This window comes from Varroa destructor, unplaced genomic scaffold, assembly GCF_002443255.2.
Source record: "Varroa destructor unplaced genomic scaffold, Vdes_3.0 BEIS01000004.1, whole genome shotgun sequence".
Taxonomy (NCBI): Eukaryota; Metazoa; Arthropoda; class Arachnida; order Mesostigmata; family Varroidae; genus Varroa; species Varroa destructor.
Genome location: NW_019211457.1, coordinates 52550359 through 52570265, shown reverse-complemented (window position 1 = coordinate 52570265; position 19907 = coordinate 52550359). Strand labels below are relative to the sequence as shown.

Genomic DNA, 19907 nt, shown 5'->3' with positions numbered 1-19907 from the left:
TAGTCGCCGAACGCATTTTCTATCGTGCACTAATATCTTGTGGAAGCTGCATGCAAACATCCGTGGTGTAGCGGCTGGGTGATGGCAACGACAACAAAGCCGTCGATTTCAGCGTCGGTAACGCAGACGACGACCGCGGCGGCGGCGTGCCGTCGCGTGTGCGTTTGATGCCGAGCGAACTAATCGAAGGAAGTCGAACGTCGTTGTCGCCTCAGCTAGTGGCACGCCGCTACGGTCGGCCAGTCGTTCAAGCAGTTGACGTATTATTAATTGGATTTTTATTAAAAGGCCTATTGTCCATTAATTGAGCGGAGAGGTGACTATCATTTCATGATAGTTCGACTTATTTCATAAGTCGAACGGTCCCACGCGCACAACCACCAGCATCTCAAAAACAACCACAACGATGATACTAATAACATTGACGTGCAACGATGGCCAAAATCAACGGAAGAACACGTACGTCAATAGACAATAAATTCCATAGTGCGATCATTGACTTGCGATAACAGTAAAACTTGAAAAAAGGCCATTTATTTAAGTTGAACAATTATAGAGTAGTGAAGAAAGCTTACATTTCGAGGATTCTAAAAAAGTACGAAAAGAAAAACGAAATTGGGCTTATACAACGGTAACGGCCGGGTAATAGTTAGCTTGATAGCAATGAGCGGTTATCGATAGCAAAATCTGGAGTAGAAGCAGAACTAATACAGGAACAATATAGGGAATACGAGTACGATGATAGCGCTGAATTAGCGGCAAAACCAGTGAGTACGACAGAGATCAGAGAGACAACAAGCCATCGAAAAGCAGACAACATTGTGAACGAATATGCAGTGTATTGTCGACAATAACAATGATGATGATGATCATGATAGTCGTCGAACAATGACGGTAATGGAACAGCTACGCAACTTCAGCAGAAGGGTGTGACGACAGATTTAGTGACACGCAAATTGTATTCAGCCGCAATGACAACAAAAACCATGGAGCCGGAGATGTAACGGCTAGAGGGAAAACGGCGTCGCTGAATACAACAACCCTAATCAGGGTGACGATTGACTAATACGAAAATAGCCATACTGTTCCAGACACAGTAGCGGTATATACTGTCACTGTGTGGTAATCAGGAGAGCGTATCGGCGCAGGATAAAGGGGAGGGAGGGAGGGGTATTGTTGCCTTCAATTTGGGTTCGTGTATCCTCTAACCGTGTTTGAAGAGAAGAAGCCATCTGCTCTAGATATACGTACAGATGTGTACACAAGTGTTTCCGTCGTAGGAAAAAGCGTTGGAGATATCGCAATTGACTGTTTATGAATTATTTCATTATACTTTCTCTAATAATTCTTCTAATAAATAATTAGAATTTACATTAGCTAACGGTTGGTAGCTATATTAACGCAATGCTATTGGCTACATCTACCTACAGAGGGAGATTTAGTCGGCCGAATGAAGAAGGTTTGTTTTTTTTTGTTAAGTCGTGAATGAGGGAAAGCTTATTCCGTCCTGTCGCCTGTCTGACTGCCTGTTTCTATGCTGTTTCATCGGACAATGGTCAATAACGGGGTCTATCAGCAATTCCACCAACATTATCGTCCCCCTGATGATCACTGATATCATCACCATCACGTACATAAGCACCAAGATTATCGTTACATCATCGTCACCAACGACAACCAGCCCAACAACAAACCTCGTCATCTTAATTAATTTCTGATGATGAAAAATCAGGGCTATAGTCAAAATCAGCGAAGTGAAACTGGCTGCCAATGCTAGGACTAGCGGCCGCTGCCACGAAAGGGGCACAGACAGATCAGCAGAACAAGCAAAGAAGATGAGATAGACGCAGGTGGGCGGAAAGTAGGTGCTCCTACAAATCGCAAGTATGAACTGCGGGGCGATCTTTGCTTTTTTCTGGCTCTCTTACTTTGTTGACCTGTGTTATCGAGGTCCTCGTCGTCAACGCTATGGCTGTATAATACGATGGGTGGATAGGTAAATATGTATGTGGCTTCGCACGTACGTCCAGCCATATTTTGCCAGTACCATTAGTTTAGTCGTATAACAGCAAAGATAATAAAGAGAAGATGACAAACAAAGCTCGAAGTAGCACAAGGATCAAAAAGCAACGCAACTGTTCGTCGACAGATCTGAAACAATAGTTTCTGCTGTTAGACGAATCTCCACAACCGCGGCTGCTGCTGCCACTCTGATTCTGTGTCCGAAGTCGGCTGCGAGTGGGCTGTCCCTCTTGAGTAGAAGAGGTATCAATCGAAGCGAAGTAGACAAGCGTTCTGCACCTGTGGCGAAGACGATCCTACTGGGAGCAGCGGACGTCACCGCTCTTGTCACTGTTGTTGATCGGGCTCGATGCAACCAGCTAGTCAACTTAACTTTTAGCCGATCGTGTTGCCGTTATTTGGTGTTTACGCTCGAGCACTCGTTCTTTTCCTGCTCTCCGCCATTCTCGACGAAGAAACATGTTGAATCAGAGAGGACGCAAAGGGTAAAGGAAGCGCTGGCGTTCCTGCCAGGTTCCATATATGTTTCGAAGCCGTCGTGACTGTGGTGCCGTATCGAACACCATTAGCGTCTGCACTATGGCTTCAATGGCTACTGGCGGCAATGACCTTCGGCAAACAAAAGAAAAGCCACCTTCGGCAATACCGGCACCCCAGTAAGAATCACGGTGATGACGCCGTGGAACGCCGCGCGCGACTCATCGCCGCCACCACCACCTACTGCGAGTGCTACTGCAGCTGCATCCAATAACAACAGTGGAGCAAAAATCGGCAAATTCGCAGGCAGCCATAATGGCTGCAACAATAACGACGACAAGTACGACCAACTGCTTTACGCGACAGCCATGAGAAGCTGCCGTTTCGTTACGAGCAAATAGATAATGCTATTAGAGATGCTGCTGCTGTGGCGATAGCTGCTCTAAGTGGGAAAAGCCCCCGACTTGGTTGTTTTTGCCGCGTCAGTTACCGTGTCGCCTGTCACTGCTGCAGATACGTGGGGGTGCTGCTGATGCCGTTGCTACTACTGCAATGCCGTCGGCGCGCAGTAGCAAACTGACGAGAACGCGATCGAGACAACCATCAAATCGGCAACAGTGCGAGCAATTCGAACGGTTAAAGTGCAGTAGCATTATGCCTCCTCGAACTTCGATCGTGCTTGAGCGTAGCGCTGTCTAGGGTGCCTCACCGGTTTTCTGCGTATGGCACTCGTCGACTATTGTGCTGATGCTTGCGTCAGCGTTTGTTTAGAAACAGATACGAGCCAGCCAGCGGATAACTGGCTGCATGCAACTGATTGTGTAAAAGACACATGGGCACTTGATTGAGACGAACGTCATCTTCACAGCACGACAAGGCCGCACATGTACGTTACGTGTGTATACATAGAGATCCAGTTACCTAACAGACTGATAGGTAGATTCGATCCTATTGAATCCCCCGTCTGATCAGGGCCTTCAAACTGTAATGTCTGATACATATTATATATAATATGTGTTATATATTACCAAATAGTAATGTCATTTGTGTCACAGCTAATATAGCTTTGCTAGCTACTTTGCTTCGTATTATAACAGCTTTACATGAAAATCTATGCGTATAGTCACCCACCATTGATCTGACTCGTGTCGGCATATGCAATTGAGTAAGGCTAGGAATTACGCAGGACTGCTTAACGTCTACCTGCTTACCAACGCAAAAAGCCCTATATTTTATACCTAGACCGAATGTATTAGCATAATAGCGTCGTACTGTGGCGCACGCGTTGTCTGTTTGCATGTCGTGCATGCTATGATACCAGCCGTCCTCCTGAGACAACGATGGTTTGGATTAAGCCAGACTGCGAATATAATAAAACACCTTGGTATCATCTAAAGTACAATACTCTGAAGTTAATTAAATAACGAACGATAAAATGATACGTTTCACTCTAGTGACTGTATAGGTCGCCACCGTAAGAGATTTAAGAAGCTATCCGTAATCAATGCTCAAATAAAAAGCGTTTAGTTAATCGAATCCTTCATGGGGCTTTCAAACGAATCCTACTTATCTTCCTGTATGTACCCAATACATACATATGTACTCATGGCTAAATGGCTCTACAACAGCTCCTTATTATATATTCAAGCTTTATCAAAAACGTCGTACCTCCAATGCGTTGAAGAAGTGCTAAAAATTTTACAGTATATATACATATATATTGTAGGCCTATGTAATCGTTTGAAGACGACTGCTTTAAATACGACTGAGGCACGTAACGTTGCATATTACGTTTGCTGTGGGGTCACATGACCTGATAATGATTTATGACCAAAACAGACGAATAGATATGAGTGGGGCTCCGTTGGTGTTTTTCGTTTTTTTTCTATTGGTCCCTTTCGATTATTTATGGCAGAATAGCGGAAGGTACGTGCAAAGGCTAAGCAAACGTTTGTCATAGCGACGTACTATCAGTATAGTCATCGCTATTAGCACCATTTGACAAAAAAATAAGACGCTTACCGTCAGCGAGTCACTAAGCCTAGTTACCGTTACCGTCCATTACTGCTACTTCCGTATTCGTATTATTATGATCATTATTGATGTGTAATACTATAATCTATGTTCTATTCTGATCACGTATTGCCCGCGCCGCTACGTAGTTCTTCTATATCGTTATAGGTACCGGATCGTTTTTATTACAGTGCCGAAGTGCTTGTATTCGGTGGAAGGTTCGCTATTGGTGTTATAGTGCATTTTACTAATTTTTTTATCAAGTCACGATATGTCCTTTAATATTTCTATTATAAGCGTATTTGATTTGAACGTTAAGATTCGCCTCTTCTTCTGTTGGCCTTCGTTTATGACGGATCTTTGTTTAACTGCTACTACTTGAGCTGTTGAGCACACATTAACGTCTGAACAAACACATATAAGCTGCAAGAAAAGCCCGAACGAAAACAATAGCAACAGCAAAACAGTGCGAAACACCATGACGACGTTGGGCTTGCGAGGAGCACTTGAGAGCCCTGTGGTTACAATATTACGTTCCGACTAAAACATACCTCCTTTTGTCCGACGTTCCCGAGTTTTCGAAAAGCAACCAGGACGCGTTGCTAAAGTTCGGACAAGCTATTTGGACAAAAAACACAATTGTGGCCACACCATGGGCCATGATCGGTAGGGCAAAGTGGCAATGACGCCGACGCGGCGCTTAAGCAAGTTTCGGGTGTCTTGCTACAGAGCCTAAAGCGTGACGAAACCGTGGGTGTGAGACCCTTTCTTCTACCGACCATCTGAACTTCTTACCTGCTATGATGATAGGGCAGAGACGCGACTCCACCCATAACGGAGAGAGGCGAGCCTTCCGATGGCGACTTTTGCTCTGGGACCGCCGCTAGAATAAGAGAAGCCTAAGCAAGTCTCTATTGGTGGGGCTTTTAAAACGATGAATAAACCCGAGTGCAATATTAATAATAAACAGATGATGTTCAAGTTTTTCTACCTGTGTCCACCTCCAGCCTTCCGCTATTGCTACTGTTCTATCTAAGGGGTCGATGGCAAAGCGTAGCCTTCTGATGCGAGTAACTCTCTATCATATTATACTATATTGTGCGGAACCTACGTTGCTCAAGCTTGACTACCTCGCTGCCTGAATATGGCTGCTTGACCTTGTTAATTGCTACTGCCATCACCGCTCACGTATTATTATTATTATTGCACGATCGCACACAACAGGAATAAGTACTATATAAAATTTATCATCGACAAAAAATGGCCTTATACCTACACAGTACTGCGAAGGCGAACAAAGAGGACAAATGCGATAGGAAGGAAGCGCACAGCATAATAAAGTCAGCGAAGTACCAAACCGCAACGGCAAACAAGAAAGTGTATATCAAAAGGGAACCGTTTATCTCCTCCTTTCCTTGTCCCCGGTGATGTGCTTCTAAGCTCGTTTGTCCTGTGTCTTTCTATTTCACTATCCTTCCCCCCCGCCTCTTCCCTGTTTGTCTATTGCTGTTGTTTCGATCTCTCGCTTGCTCTTCGATGGTGGGCGTCGTTGTCGCATCAACTCTCGCCATAGTCTAGTAATTACCGCGAGTAATTAATTATCTTCGCAGCTTCCCGGTCGAGTAAACATCACTGTCCCTTAGTGTTACCAGTGGCCTTAGCTTGTCGACGGCAACAGACTTCCGTAGTGAACCAGCTAACTACAATATATATATATATGCAGGCGACAGAACAGAATTGGCCTGGCTGTCTGTACGCATCTAGTCCGCTGGAGTTATTGTGTCTGCATGTTGTCCTCTTGAACTTCTGTTGATAAAAGCACAACGTCCAAGTAGTACTTCGTCTTGCCCGGGTTTCATTGGTTTGAGTTACTCAGAGTCCGAGACAGCCAACCGACCTCAGCCAGTAATCGTCATGCTGATAGCATTGATAGTGGAGGAAGCAGGTTTGATGGAAACCACGCACCTGGCTACTTCTGCTAATATGTTCAAGCAGCAAGCTCCACCTGTTCTTCTGCTTAACATGGCTGTGGATGTTTGGAAAGGGAAGGCAAGACAGAGTGAGAGATATTCGGGTCATCTGGATTCTACGGAATCTTGCACTCTGTCTTCAACGATGCCCTACACAGTGTCCAATGATTGCAGTATCTTACAATTTCCGGCTAGAAAGTTTTTCTAGACGCCCCAATGAAAATCGTAAGGTGAACGCGCTCGCTCCTGGGGCCAAACGACTTTTATTTCGCGCACGTTTCCTGCTTATATTACCTCGTCCTTTCCTTAGTCTCAAGATATGCTCTCTTGCGGCAAATATCTACTTGAAAACACTTCGCGCGAATGTCTAGATTCGGGCACACGGCTTATATCTTATTATTAATGAGAAATCGATGATCTAATAGCAGACCTTATTGATCGATGATACAAGTGAAATATTTTTCTTCACAGAGCCCGCCAAAAGATGTGGCCCGGCTAGTACACGAGTCTTATTTACGTTTGCAAAAAAAATTGATGATTGGCTAGATTGCGTGTTGCTGTAATTCCACAATGCACAACAAGCTCGATAGCTCCATCAGTAAATATGCCATATGCTGCCCATAATTGCTCATAACGTAAACTGGGCATCTGGTCTTCTAGCAAATGCCGATGTCCGTACAAGACGCCAGAACACCAGTTCTAGACTAGAGAAATCAACCAGTCGAGCGCAGCTACATCCAGAACGGGTTACCCTCTTACCCTGTCCACTATCTGAATAGTAAATAGATACTTATCTAATTAATGCAATTCTGGCATGGCAATTTAATAATTACGAGCTATTCACACCTTATTCATCTATAATCCAAAGTTTTTGTACAATCGTAAAACATAGCTTCCCCTTGGCAATAGCACATAGGACAAGAAAGTGCACAGATCGATGTATTACCAGTTTAACGTAGCTCAGGAAGAAATGTCGCTACATCTGTTTCCTGACTGATGCGTCCATTAAAACTATTACACATTTCCACCACGACCAGCGAAGGATTTTAGTCGACTGAGTTATTTTTGGCGGATTTTCGGTGATGACGATTGCACAGATTACTCCACCCCTTCTTCCATCATTAGCATCTTTACAGTCATAAGTCTGCGCTGTATTCGGGCGCACAAGTGTTTACCCAATGTAAAAGCTGGCTTTTTTGGTAATGGCGATTTTTAATATTTTAGATCAGTGTTTTCTGATACTGCGTTCCAGCGTTTTTTTCCCAACGGATCATTTTGTCTAGCTTTTTTCGTTTACTTTGGTGCTCTGCGCATTACGAGGTATACACCTAAACATCAGCGGCGATTTGGCGCGTTATCGACTCTGCCATACTGCGAGACGACCGATAGCTTGGCCATATGATTAGTAATTTACAAATGAGCGTCGTTTACCTAAACCTATTTGAGGTTCATTGACCTTTCCACGTTGTCATAGGCAGTGACTTGATGATACTAATACGACCCTACAATATCGTACAACGATTACCAGTACTCTCAGTCAAGGACAAAAATGAATCAGTCAGGCCCAGGAAATAATTGTTTCTGGGCAACTATGTTTTGTATAGTACAGCATATATAACACCTAGAAATTTTGAAAATTTCAAATCAGTTAGTTAATCAAGTGAGCATAGGAGTTGACGAAGCAACAAGTGGTCACTTAACAATAGTAGATGTAGCGAGGAAGGCCCATTGGATGGTCTGGGCAATTTGGTAAAACGTTACCTCACTGTCAGTACGCTACGACTAGAAGGTTCGAGGTACCCAGATGAGTACGCTGGCCGCACTGAAACAGCAACTAGTTAATACAAAGCCTTTTGTTTGTTCGAGCGGCGCAGATCATTCAATAGCGTCAGCGCGCAATACGACCGTCAAGCCAAATGAATTGCGGGGATCACATGATCATTGACGCATCAGGATACCTCGAATAATTATCGATGGCATTTGCCAATCGTCATCGATCCGATAGCGTTTGGTTTTGTTCGTATTATTAGATAAGTGTCGTTCGTTATCGATCAACGGGATTGACCTATCCACTTTGAGGTTTCTATTTGTATACTATATGAATATATATGTATGTATATATATATTTGTGTGTGCGTTGCATAGACGGCCACTTAGCGCGGCTACCCAGTCGTCCATCGTGGACCGTTAGAAATCGATTGTTATAAACAACGTTGAGTCGAACTCATTGTGATCCCTGGTTAAATTAAAGGTCAAATAAAAGTCCTAAAAGTCATCCATATCACTGATAACATTTGCAAGCAAGTGGTGATGGTGTTTGATTTAACCCAATGCCATAGCCAGGCTGTCTGTGATAGTTAACTATGGCAGACGCCGGGTCGCTCTTCGCTTTGTTACTGACCCACTCGTATTCGCCCCACATTGTGCTACTTCCATAGCGAATACGGAATGGGACTGTCAGATGCAGCAAGAGATAAAAAAAAAAAAAAATACTGACCGAAATCGTAAAATACAACAAGCTTCTGCTAGCTTAGTCGCGTTTACTATTCACCGACTCGTCTACACCTGGAACATGAGCATGAATTTTACGAAAACATCACCCACTTGTTACCGTGGTCATGTCCCTGCGGCATACGTACAGGCAGGTCACTCTTTAGGGCATTTACAAACACACAAATCGGACATCCAGTATAATAAGCATTGCTAATCACCGTTAGTGCTACCCGCTCGGAATGAAAGTTCGTAAAATAGGCATATATATATATATATATATAAGACGTTCAGTATGAAACGTTATATAAAAGACTAACTTCTAGAACTTTTTCATAGGCATAGTCTTTTTTAAATTTTCAACCGTTGTTATCTGTGATCTTTTGCCATTCGGACGGTAACTTATTTATTTTGCTGAAGTCTGGGGTGTAAAGGCAATTTCGATACTATGTTGAGCTTTCAATAATTTTTCCAAAAAAAAAAATTGTGGAAATCATAAAAAAAAAATAGCAGTCTGTGGGAGCGATGTCTAGAAAGTATGCTACATGACAGAGGACCTCCAACTGTACTTATATATTTTTTTCCACCGTGATTCGTGCTGCAAAAGCTGAGCGTTGTTCTGCAAAATAAGTTGTCCATTATTATTATTATTATTCACTAATGTTGCGAAGTTACTTTCGGATTTTTTACACTATATTTCAACCAAATTCGACAAACCAATATACCTATTAAGGTGTCGTGGATAACATCTTCATTTAGCCACAATTTAATCATAATTTTTTCAGCTGTACATTTGCTTTGAGGTAACGTCTCGTTTACTCACTGATGTACCCATGTGCGATAATTTTCCATTATAAGTGACAATTTGATGCAAGAATGACTCAGTGTTGCTGTTTGAGACCACTAAGACACAAGTGTCCTTACATCTCTGTTTCTAATTCTCTCAAATCTGATCTTTTATCTTATTAATTTGACTCGAATAAACAAGCCTTGTTCATTCGATATTCCATAAACTAAACCTGTGCACTTTGAAATGAGTCTTTCATTACCCGTTTTAGCAGGAAATCTCTCATGAACTTATTTTTAAGCTCAAATCCTTTTCTCAACCAACTGCTTACGGCGCTTTTACTAGTACAACCTTTATCCAATACGACAAACTGTCTCTAGCGCTGAGTTACAAGACGGAGCTTCTATTCATAAACGATTTGAATTTTCCAATTTTTTTGATGGTTCACAGCATCTCGCCTAATAAAAAAGCCCGACTGAAAAAGCAGAATGGACGGTGACAAATTTCAAAGAGTACATGCGCATTTGGACATAAAGATAGATGTCTCACCGGTATTTAGTAGCATCAGTACTTAGAATGAAATTAATGTTTTTCGCATTTCATAGTGAATGCTCTTATATACATATATATATATATATATATACATGTATATACATACACATCAGTGTCCTTGAGGCATAAGCCAACGTGGTGCCCTGCCGGCTGCTTTCCGGTAGAATAGAGTTCTAATTAATGACGATATTGACACCAGTTCAGGCCTAAAGTATAATGGGAACGTTGACAGACTTCGGATGTCGATAAGTTTCTGTGGGCATGTCGTACGACTCTGGGCAATAAGCCAGTGAACTACACGAGGCGAAGGGAAAGAAAAACGATGAGACCCACTGCAGCAGAATCGAGCACAGGCCCAAAAAAGCTCACACGACGCCATGAAAGGACGAACAGCAGAGGAGCATACCAGCACCCAGAGACAGGTAAACTAGAACACTGAACAAATTCTTTGCATGGAACAAGTTGATACTTTTGCGACAACTTTGACAAATCAAAAAATATTATGGCCCACTGCATTGCTTAGTACCATCATTCGGTACTTCCATTCTGTGTCGTGTTCTTCCTGTCGTTGATGCTTAGATACACGCGATTATAAATGCGATTTACTACAAATACTAAGCGACTCATAAAGTTCAACAATTTTGTCCTATACTTATCTCAGATACCCCCTATTTCAGATATAAATGGTATATTTAAGCACAGATCATTCGACTTTCGTAAAAATCCGTATAAAATCTCCCGAAATCCTAAATTTGGCAAATAAATGTGCAATATAGAGAATGAGTGTCGGCCGCCGTGTTTGGTCAGTTTTGATTTGTTAACCGTTGCTTGACAACCCGAGTGTTTTTTTCATTTCGAATCGTTTACTAGGTCGCGCTTTCTTAGCATTGAAAGTACACAACGATTTGCTCCGCTTCCCCAGGATCGCTCTCGGAGTATTACTTCTAACAACATGTGCATAGATCCACGCATCACAGTGCCCCGTGTCATAGCTACGGAATGCTTGCTGAAGGTAATATGGTGTAGATTTTTCAACCTAAATTCAACTATTCTATTTGTTTTTAACATGGCGACTATCATGCAGTCCACGGCTGGACCAGCGGCTACGCTGATCGCTTTCTTGATACCCGATGATCATCGCGCAATACCGAATAAGATCGGTTTCTAGCGGGCGAAGTCTAATTGACGACGACGACGACGCCGGGTGAAATCCGACCGGCCAGTTGGACAGATTGTGATAGAAGAACCCGACTAAAGCTAACAGTCTGCCGGAGACAAACAGCAGAGCTGGAATTGGTATGCCCTCCACGTTGAGTCAAATTGCCCAGCGACTCGTGTTGCTGCGGCGTGCTGCAGTACTTTTCTTGCACGCACTAGTCGTGCGTTAGCAGCGGTGTTGGGGAGGAGGGCAAATCATCGTTTTTTTTTCCAATAAATTGTATGATTATCATTACAGAACAAACGCAGGCAAGCGGCAATGAAGCTGCTGGTTGCCAGCCATAAGCCACTGCTGAGTAACCTAAGACTGAACTGATCAGAATGTCGAAGCGGGAGTAATTGTCCTACCCTCTTGTTGTTTGTTTTTCCTTCTCGTTTTTTGTTCCTAGAACTGTGTTTATATAGAAGCTTGCTGCTGTCGCAGCGTAGTGGCCGCAATGACGGCTGAAATAGCGGCTAATTCCAGATACGATATTCACTCATTTTTTCGAGGAGGAGCGAGGCGACGGAATGGGCAATCCGTCGCCCTTTTAGTTGTTGTCTACGGATCACCAGCTCCTTTACTCCTTGTTCCTTACTGTCAATTGCTGTAACGTACATACGTCCACTCCGCAAAACAACGTCCATCTATAGAACACCGTACAGCCAGCCACTAGCCTCTCCGGTGTGCTAACTGAAAAACAAGCAGCTCGCTATTAACTTCTCTTTCTTTCAAAGTTCCCCTCAATGTAACAGGAGAAGGAACAACAGCAGCGTCCGCATTAGCAGACGACGTGAATATTCAAAGGGACGAACAAAGACCATTTTCACTGCCTCACTTCTTTCTATACTAATTTTATCAAAGATGTTATCTTTCTCTTTACATTGTATTGTACATTATAGACACTGCCCATTCGTTTGCTACACGCACATAAACGAGCGACATCGCACGGGTGTACCGGTAGTCTGAACGCAGGTCTGCACTCGCATCTTGGAAGCCCTTTGCCTTCCTGCACCTTGCAGTCGCCTACGCGTTCGGACGATGATTCGTTTCGAGCAGTGATTATGCTGATGAAGATTCATCGCGTCGCAAAGTAGCGCGATTAGCAGAAACGGCGTTAGCGGCTAAACAAGTACGCCCTGCGCAAACCCTAGCCTCCCTATGAGTTGCACCCATATGTAGCGTGTCATCCGTGTGTTAAACCGTTCGTTGACTGGCTGCCGCCCACGGTTCTTGATCTGATAGTGCACTGTTGCCAACGCAGATATCGGCCAGACCGGCCATTAGCACAGCTGTATTATAAGCACGGCCAGATCAGCAACAGCTACCGCCTCCTCCAACCATCGACAGACGCTAGAGCCATACTTACAGTCGTTTACCGTAACAAGCAGACGACAGGAAGCAGACAGTCTTCAATAACAGACAGTAGCATCGACAACGCAGGCCGTCGTTTACCGCCATCACTATTGGCTATGCCGTTGCGGTCATGCAATACTGCAGGTTTGCCACCACTTTTCGTTAGCGCTGCTCTTTTCGTTTTTCTGAGGCACGGCAACTCGATACGTCGTGTGGCTTTACCATCTTGCTGCTGCTGCTGCTGCTGCTGCCGCGTTGTCATCGGCTTGTCGATATTGCTGTTATTGCAGATGGCGCTTCTATCCGTTGCGACAACTGGCACGAAGATCCCGTACGCTGCGGACCCTTTTCAGTTGTTGTCGTTGTTGCTGTTGCTTCCGTTGTTATTGTTATTGCTGGTTACAGACGATCGGCGCTCCTTGAACAATTCAAGCCGGCAGTAGTAATAGCAGAAAGCGATACTGCAGTACCTGCGTCTGTTCGTCGACTATTGTCACTTTAGCCCGGAACTGCTTGCAAAAGCTGCTGTGGCTGGTAGCTACTGTTACTGCCGCTGGTATCGACTCTGCCAGAAAGATGGATCCACACTGCAATAAAGCACCAGATGTAGCAGTGCGTGCCGCCGCCAACGATAGGTACAGCAAAAGAAACACTATATATTCAACCGCTCTATTTAGACAATCTGGCAGACGCGCTTCGAGCCATCCAATATGAAGCAACTTGATTTTGAACCAAGCGCCTGGCTGGCAAATTATTCCAGTGGTGTTCATACGCAGTGGCAGCAGGTAGGCAAAGGCCAGTCGTTGTAAAGCAACGTAACGTTGACTGTGACGGGGTTCGATATCGTTTACGTAATCGGTACCATAGTGCATGCATACATTATGCTGTGATATTATATTCTATCCTATGGCATAGGTGCTGTTCTGCACCACTTATATATGTATATTGCCACTGAAACAGAACTAGAAGACTACGGTACAAGGAGATAGACATACTGGCCATTAATTCCGGTTTCAATGAGAGAAAAACAGACAAAGGTAAACTTTAAAGTGGCGTTCATATATGGAAGTTAAGGCCGTATAATAAGTAGACTGAATTAATTCGGAAATTCACAATCGCTAACTTAGATTTTTTACATGCCGGCGAAATCAAAAGCAACGCAAGTATCTTTGTGGCTCTGTGCTTGGTTATCAACTAATGTGTTGTCTTATTACGTAGCAGTTATCTAGAAGGCCGGCGGATAGCAGTGGTTAATGATTTATTATGGAAGTAAATTTGGGCGTCGGTTCAGAGCCTATAGGGTAAAGTAGGTGCTGGTAGGGGATTGCAAAGCAGTTATGGAGGCGGTAACGGCAGCGATATGTAGACACTTTTGCTCATTACATTTTATCGGCGAATACTCTATATGGAAACAACAGCCGCCACTTTTGTCATCATGGCGCAATGCCAAGATTTTTGTAGACTCCCTGATGTCGTGGTCCAGCTGGTTATTACCTATCGATGAGCACAGGCATATTAACGCATATATAGTTACCTCCGAATATTCTGAGTGTAGGATTTGCTTGTCCTCCTGCCTTGCAGATGCACAAGTCGATCACAAAGATAGGCGGCGGCAGACAGCTAACAGAATCACTCTTTACTAAGCAATAAACAACAAAGCTCCGGCGGATGAATAGACAATGTCGCGCTACACCGAAACTGCAAGAATTAGCCGCCCCACCAGCAAGTTGGCTAACTGACGTCGCGTCGTGCCCCATTGCTCTTGCTATTCTTACTGTATATAGTCGCAGCCGATATTAACCCATATCGAAATTAGTCTGTCTCGTTTCGTTGAAACTCGTCCCGTTGAACTTTATATCTACAATTTACTTGTCGATGTCGCGTAGCCCCTACTAGCTGATTTATGTTTTTGTTTGCCGAAACACGAACGCTGTTTACGTTGTTGTGTCAGCTGTTTTGTTGTTTGTTGCTATTGCTGGTGCGGATTGTTGTCTTTGTGTGTCAACGTCGGTCGGTTGCAATCAACGACATTTTCTAGCGACCGGTAAATCAGCATCGAAGCGTTGCCAGGTTCATTAGTCGATTGATTAACTGCTTGCGCCATGTTAACAGATGGCGCGTGTTAGCAATAACAGCAGTGTAAGTAGTTACATTAACGGTAGTTAATGTAGTAGTGTTTCAACAAAAGCTTTACATACGCTTCTTTTTTCGCGTAGCCGCTCCTTTGGGCTCCTAGTGGGCTGTTAGACTATGCTACCATAGCAACGATAATAACAGTAAATTGACGTGATACAGGTGTACGTGTAGAAGCAGCACCAAGGACGAGCTGCACTATACAACAATCTCACTGCAGACCAATACGATCATTCGCAGCAGCAGCAGCAGCAGCATCGATAACAATGAAACGCAAGATCCCTATTCGTCTTCGTACCTCTTGGATAATCGATCCAAAACTCCAATTCCAAATAGAACAGTTGCAGCAACGGTGGCAGCTGCTGGTGCTGCCATCATAAAAACCTCGCTTCGGATCGTTTTTTAATGATCGCCACTCACAATAGATGAACACAGCGTACAAGTACGGTGCGATCTTCTGAAGGTAGCGAGCGTCACGCTTAGGCATATAGGTAAAGGCACACGAGCGAGGGAGGGGGCGATATAGGCAGGCAAACACGAACACGAATCACGCCGCATTCAAGTATTTGCTGCATAGATAAGTAAAGAAAGAAAAATAATCAGACGGAAGCAGCCACAAAGTCACTGACACACGTTCGGGCCCTCGTTCGTCGCAGACGGAAACCGTTGAGGCACTATCTAACGGATTTAGCATACATAGCACAAACGCGCCTATCAGATAGACATATATTAGTAGCAGGGGTAAGAGTAGAATATAAAACTGGAAAATCTTCACAGCTATAATTTGACTAGTCTACATTTGCGAGTCGACTTCAAGGCCTCTAATGTGCTATATACACAAAGTTGCACCCGCACACAAGTAGAGCATCACTAAAAATCCTAATCATCTTCAGATGTCACATATAGATGGCTTCGTCTTTAAATTTACTCGTCACAATTATTCATTGCTGCAATCTAGCTTTGTGCTCGGCTTACCGCCAAGTGTCTATTGAATCATCGGATGCCTGAACAGGTCCTTAAAGGAGAGCTGCGTACCTTATATATATCGTACTGCATTCAGTAACGGATGGAAGCCATACCTAGTTCAAGGAACGAATCACATTTTCGATACTTCTTCACTTGCGCTTCATAGGTCTTACATCAGGTCAAAGGACATCTACGGCGGCTTATCGAGTTAGCCAGCGGCAAACATTTCAAAGGCTAAACGTAACGTAGTTAATATCTGTACAGCTGCCAAAAACTAATTGTCTCAATGCAAGTTGACTATCACCAGTCGTGTGGAGCAGTTGGCGACACATAGGAACAATGGCGAAATAGTAGTAGAATAATGTAGGGTACCATTTCAATAATAGCTGTACGCGCTTCTGTGCCGTAACTATGTATAGCAACTATGTATAGCCAGGCTTGTTTCTTCGTCAGGTAGAACTATTACATATACATCTATACGGTTTGTTGTAATAGGTACAGCTGATGACATATGACAGGCGCATAAACGTACTTTTCTACTACGGAACCATCTTATATAATCGAAACGACCAAATATAACGCGCCGCTCGATTTTCGTCACGACTGCGTTGGCAAGGAACAATACTACCGTCAGTCAAGAAGCAGACTAATTCAGTATGGGTATATATTATGCCAATATTAGACGTCCGAGATCCGTTTGCGGAGCCGTACCAAAAAGGATTTGGTAGACATGTTCCGTTGTTATTTCAGAGTTGTTATCAAAAATTGCCCATATCGTATGACAGCGTAAAATGTAAGGATTGACTGTGAGAGCGCTTTTGCCAAATACATATTTTTCCGTCTAATTGATTAAAAACGCATCGTGATTTTCCTATTCGTCTGTCTGTATCTTGGGCTTACTATTTTTCTCTGTCTTTTTTCGCCTTACTAGGGGTGGTGACATCTTTTCCGTTTGCCTCCATCTCTGTCTTCGACGTAAGAACAATTCTTTGTTCGATTCTATTCGACGTTTATCGGCTACGCCTATTCATACCCGTCCAGTATCCAACTAAGCTATTCAATGAACCACTAAGCCAACCAATCAACCCGTTTCGCTTTCTCAGCCTTCGTAGTCTTCATCGTTGTTTTTCGATTCATGACAACGATAACGATGAAGAGCTATTCTTTATGCTGTGTCTCGTTATTCCTGCACAGGGGGAGTCTGTCTGCATGTTGCTGGCTTAAGCAAGCTAGATAAGGCTGGCAACTAGTTAAATACCTGCTACCAACTACGATCGCCGCCATTGCTAACAGCACTCACCAACTGGGTGAAGTCGTGCGAAATTCACGTGGCCACGCAATGGCTACAGACTAACATCGTCATCATCGTCATAGTAGGCGTCATGGTGGAAGGGGCCGTTTCAGCGGCAACATAACCTCAATAAAACCAATTAGTCGGTAAGGCCAGTAGCCATCGTCGACGATGGTCACTTCTCAACTCGACGGTGCCACAGTCGACCGGGACTATTTTCAATAGCAATAACGATTTGCACAACAACGAAAAAACACTGCAAGCAAACAACTTCAACAGAGAGATTCGGCCTTCCACGTAGCGCACGGGCCATCGTTCGTTCGCACCGGCCATTGTCGGTAACAATAGTGCAGACGATATGGACAACTAAAAATTTCCTGTATCTTTTGTATCAGCACCCAAATGATCATCTATGAGCAGCAACTGTAACAGCCGCTAACGCCGTCGCCGTCGACGCCAACAAGCGTCACTGGCGACAGCATTGGCCCTTTCAACAAAACCGATGCTACTGACGCTGCAATGTCCCCCACAACATCAGTCGATTGCTACATCTATATTTGAACTAAGTAAGGAATCAGTACCCAAGTGAATACAGTAGCAGAAGAAGAAGAAGCTGCGATGTTGCTGAACAGTCACTGCCTTGTCAGATCATGCATAACCGGCTGACTCATTGCTTCATCGCCCGGCTCGATAACTGGATGGATCGATGGTTCTTGCCAATCTGAACCGGGTTCTCGTCGCTAGTTGGAACCGGGCTGACGCTGGAGCTGCTCCGACGGTTGCGGCTGCCATCGACCTCTATGATCGCTATTGTTTTTGTTTCTGCAAAAAGACGCTCAAGGTACCTGCCAATAACCACTACACAACAGAGTGCTTTGTAACCGCAGTATGGTTATTGGCGATAAATTGTGTTTTATCGGACCGGCAATAGAGCCGTTTGACACCATCTCTCCCGGGAATCGACCGTGACACCATCTCGGGTAAAGCAGTGGTTCATGATGTCCTTCATTACTGCCATCGTCGGTCCATGTCTTTCTTACTATTGCTTGTCAACATAGCTAGCTGTGAGACCCACGCCCAAAGGAGTTGTGCGCCTTGCTCAACAATTACTAAGCGTGTTCTCTCTGTTCCTTCATAGGTTATCTTCTATGTATGTATATATATATATATATATATATATATATATATATATATATATATATATATATATGCATCTTTTCACTTCAGCAACTGCAAACGGAAAACCGCCTGACCGCTAGCTTTGCTTGATTGTATGACAAATCACGCTTCTCGCACGTACCGCAGCGTTATCACTTGGATTAGCGAATCCCTGAACTAGGTAGACCAAATGTAGTACTGTGTTAGAATTCAATTTACATATCTAATTAAGTAAGCTACAAAATAGCATTCATGATGGTACCGACCCCAGCGCGGCCAGCTAAAACCTCCTATTAAAGGACACATGCTGCTGTAGGTCCCAAATCGAGAACGCCTGCCACTGTTGTTTGCGACAAGATATGATTGTGACCTGAATTTTGGTCATCACTCCCCGTCGTGAATGAGAGACAATCCTGTTGAATTTTGAAACAACAACGATTCTATTAATTTATACAATCTGAAATTACTTCAGAACCGAAAATAGATACTTTTCTTGACCATATTAGCCCATTCGTGTATGTAAGGTGGATTCAGTACTGCATCCGACGCATTGTACATTACTTTACATGTGCTGTAGAGCAGGTTTTAAACAAGGGTTTGCGGACAAAGACAGATACGATATCCGTATTGTCTAGAAGTTTTTTCATCTGCACTGTTTTTAAAGAATGGGTCTAAATAGAAAAATATATTACAACAAACTCTTTTACACACCTCAAAAGTGTCGCTTTTTTTTCTACGGTCGTGTTTATTAAAAAAAAAAAAAAAAAGCGAAAAAAACAAACCATTCACGACCATGACAGCTTCAACTTAGGACCTTAACTGCTACTAGTCATTTTCAAACCATTCCTTTCCTATCTGAAAACAGCTTTTTAATCCGCACGATAACAATGCGTTATGCGATATTGGTAAATTCAACGTTGCTAAAATATAGTTCGGATACGCCATATTAAAAAAAAACTCCAATGGAATTTAAAATTAAATTCCATTGGAGTTTTAGCTCGTAGCGGGCCAAAAACTCCAAAAATGAAAGCGACCAAAGAGTTAAAAAAAAATGCGAAAAGTTCCGAAAAGCTTAATCGTTAAAGTTTATCTGGATGATCCAGGTGGCAATTGATTTTCTATTAAGGATGCTCTGATTTTCCTTATAGAAGTCTGCCTCGAAATTTTTCGAAGCTGCGTGAGAATCGGCACTGACGTAAACTATTGACCTCGGGCAAGTTTACGATCTTGGTAAATGCTCTTCCACCGCAGAAAGACGAGATAGATGGTGATTTTCATTGAAATTTTGAAAATAACGCGCTGTTATTTGCCATAAGAATAAAGTGTCCTTCGTCTAGTGCCAAAAGTAACAGATGGGAGTATGACCAGTGCGATAACAGTCCGCAAAAGTTTGCCCGAATTTAGGTGGCATACCCTGTGCATATTAACCTTCTGTTTCGCTCGCAGGTTTAACTTTTACCAGTAGAGTACTGACTTGGAGCTTATCACATAGTT

The 19907-nt window shown here is 43.5% G+C and overlaps 2 protein-coding genes across 15 annotated transcripts in view; one reads left to right on the top strand and one right to left on the bottom strand.

Moving 5' to 3' along the window:
* The window catches only part of LOC111248586 (uncharacterized), a 108103-nt gene that overhangs the window by 5138 nt on the left and 83058 nt on the right, over window positions 1-19907 (top strand). For 11 of the 14 annotated variants that reach the window (XR_015327262.1, XR_015327261.1, XR_015327264.1 and 8 more), the window contains exons 2-3: window positions 10511-10733; window positions 11182-11323. Coding sequence is in view for 2 of the 14 variants with exons in the window: in XM_086988287.1 (XP_086844413.1) it covers window positions 11264-11323 (60 nt within the window). In the remaining 12 variants the exon portion in view is untranslated. Of the gene's footprint in view, window positions 1-10510; window positions 10734-11181; window positions 11324-15160; window positions 18388-19907 lie in introns of those variants that run through there. The other 3 variants (XR_015327260.1, XR_015327266.1, XR_015327258.1) reach the window with 3 other exon arrangements.
* Window positions 1-19907, bottom strand: part of LOC111248584 (phosphatidylinositol 3-kinase regulatory subunit alpha-like) — a 104091-nt gene that overhangs the window by 53927 nt on the left and 30257 nt on the right. The window lies entirely within an intron of this gene.